A 1,686-nucleotide genomic window follows, 5' to 3' on the forward strand; every position below is an offset into this window, starting at 1 on the left:
GTGGGTGTTCAGTGGGTGTTCAGTGGGTGTTCAGTGGGTGTTCAGTGAGTTTGGGGGGTGTTCAGTGGGTGTTCAGTGGGTGTTCAGCGGGTTTGGGTGGGTGTTCAGGGGGTATTCAGTTTGTTTGGGTGGGTGCTCAGCCCTGTCCCCCCGGGCCGTGCCTCCCTGGGCACACACAGCAGCTCCCTGGGTGTGCTCACAGGCACTCACACGTGTGGGCTGTGTGGCTGTGCTTCCCTTGGGCTGTCAGCACTCCCGAAATACCCCATCCATGGATAAACACGTTCTGTTTATGTTGGGAGCAGTGGGATGTGTGTTTTATGGGAAACTGCTGCCGTGGATGGCACAAGCCCCTGCTGAAAGCACATGGCAGCCAGCCCTGCTGCTCCCAGATGTTGGGCTGATGTTCAGGGGAGTGGGGCTCCTGCACACATCTGGGGGCTCCTGCACACATCTGGAGGTTCCTGCCCACATCTGGAGGCTCCTGCACACATCTGGGAGTGCTGGGGGCTGCCGGCAGCACTGAGACACAAATGGGGCTGTTTATGCATGATTTGTTTAACTTCCATAGGAAAATGACTATCTACAGGAATGCCTTGAAGCTATCCAGCAGGACTTTGTCATCTTCAACAGAGAGAGGTGAGTGTCTGGGCTGGTTTTTTCTTTTTCTGATGTCCCTTAGGAATGGGTGCAGTTCCTGACAGCCAGGAGCACCTTGCTGCTGACAGCCCCAGGGACTGCTGTCAACACAGGAGGTCAGGGGCTGCCTGTGTGTGAGAAATGGGTCTGGGCACAAAGGGAAACAAGCTCAGGGATTGCTAATCACTGCCATTAGATAACATGAACTGTAGAGGGACTTTGGGATTTAACGTGTGTGTGACACTGCCTGAGCTCCCCTGTGGCACTCCCCACCCCGCCTGCTTTTAGCAGATGATTTTTTGGGGAATGAAGGTGAGGAAGGTTGGACTCCATGATTGTGGAGGTTTTTCCCAGCCTTAGTGATCCTATGGATCTATTCTGTGTGGTGAAGCCCCTGGTGGGAATGAGCAGGGAATAAGCAAGCAGATTGTAGCCTGTGCTTCCCCCCTTTGGGGYTCTTTGGTCCATGAGCAGAGCACGAGGAGGCTCCATGGAGGAGGGGAGGCAGAGCCTGGGGTGCTCCTGGCCCCAGTCTGGGTGGGTTAAGCTGTTCAGGCTGTTTTGGGGCTCCTCTGTAACTCCTCTCCTCTGTCCCACAGGCTAAAGCGGAGCCAGGAGCAGCCGGGGGACTCCGTGTCCGCCTCCGAGAGCACCGAGGAGGCTGAGCCTGATCCCGATCCCGAGCCTGAGCCTGAGCCATCCACCCTGCACATGTGCAGCTCGGTGTGCTCCTCGGGCAGCAGCTAAGCCTGGCCTGCCCGGGTGCCATGCACTGTGCCCTCGGTGCAGAGCTGGATCAGCCCGCAGTGCTGCCCTGCCCGGCTCGGGGTCCCAGCCCGGCCCGCTGCCCGCTGCTGGGGCAAGATGGGACACTTGGCCAGGGAGACACTTGTTTAGTTCTGTTTGGTGTCAGGTTCTGATCTGCATGTCCCTGGTGCAGTGAGAGGGCAGGAGAAGCAGCCCCGATCTCGGGTCCCACGGCAGATGGTGAGGAGGGTCAGAGAGGGGGTGTGAGCTGGACCTTGGCATTGCTGTCACCAGCACCAC

The 1,686-nt window shown here is 58.1% G+C and overlaps 1 protein-coding gene across 1 annotated transcript in view; it reads left to right on the forward strand.

The window, feature by feature from the left end:
• STK32C (serine/threonine kinase 32C) overlaps nt 1-1,680 on the forward strand; it is an 11,108-nt gene extending 9,428 nt beyond the window's left edge. The window contains exons 9-10 of the mRNA XM_057387748.1: nt 572-639; nt 1,239-1,680. Of these exons, the coding sequence (XP_057243731.1) occupies nt 572-639; nt 1,239-1,386 (216 nt within the window). The 3' untranslated portion in view covers nt 1,387-1,680. The remainder of the gene's footprint in view (nt 1-571; nt 640-1,238) is intronic.
• The last annotated feature ends 6 nt before the right edge of the window (nt 1,681-1,686 follow it).

Source organism: Malurus melanocephalus, unplaced genomic scaffold (genome assembly GCF_030028575.1).
Source record: "Malurus melanocephalus ecotype Western Australia unplaced genomic scaffold, MMel_1.1 scaffold_1340, whole genome shotgun sequence".
In the NCBI taxonomy this organism is placed as follows: Eukaryota; Metazoa; Chordata; class Aves; order Passeriformes; family Maluridae; genus Malurus; species Malurus melanocephalus.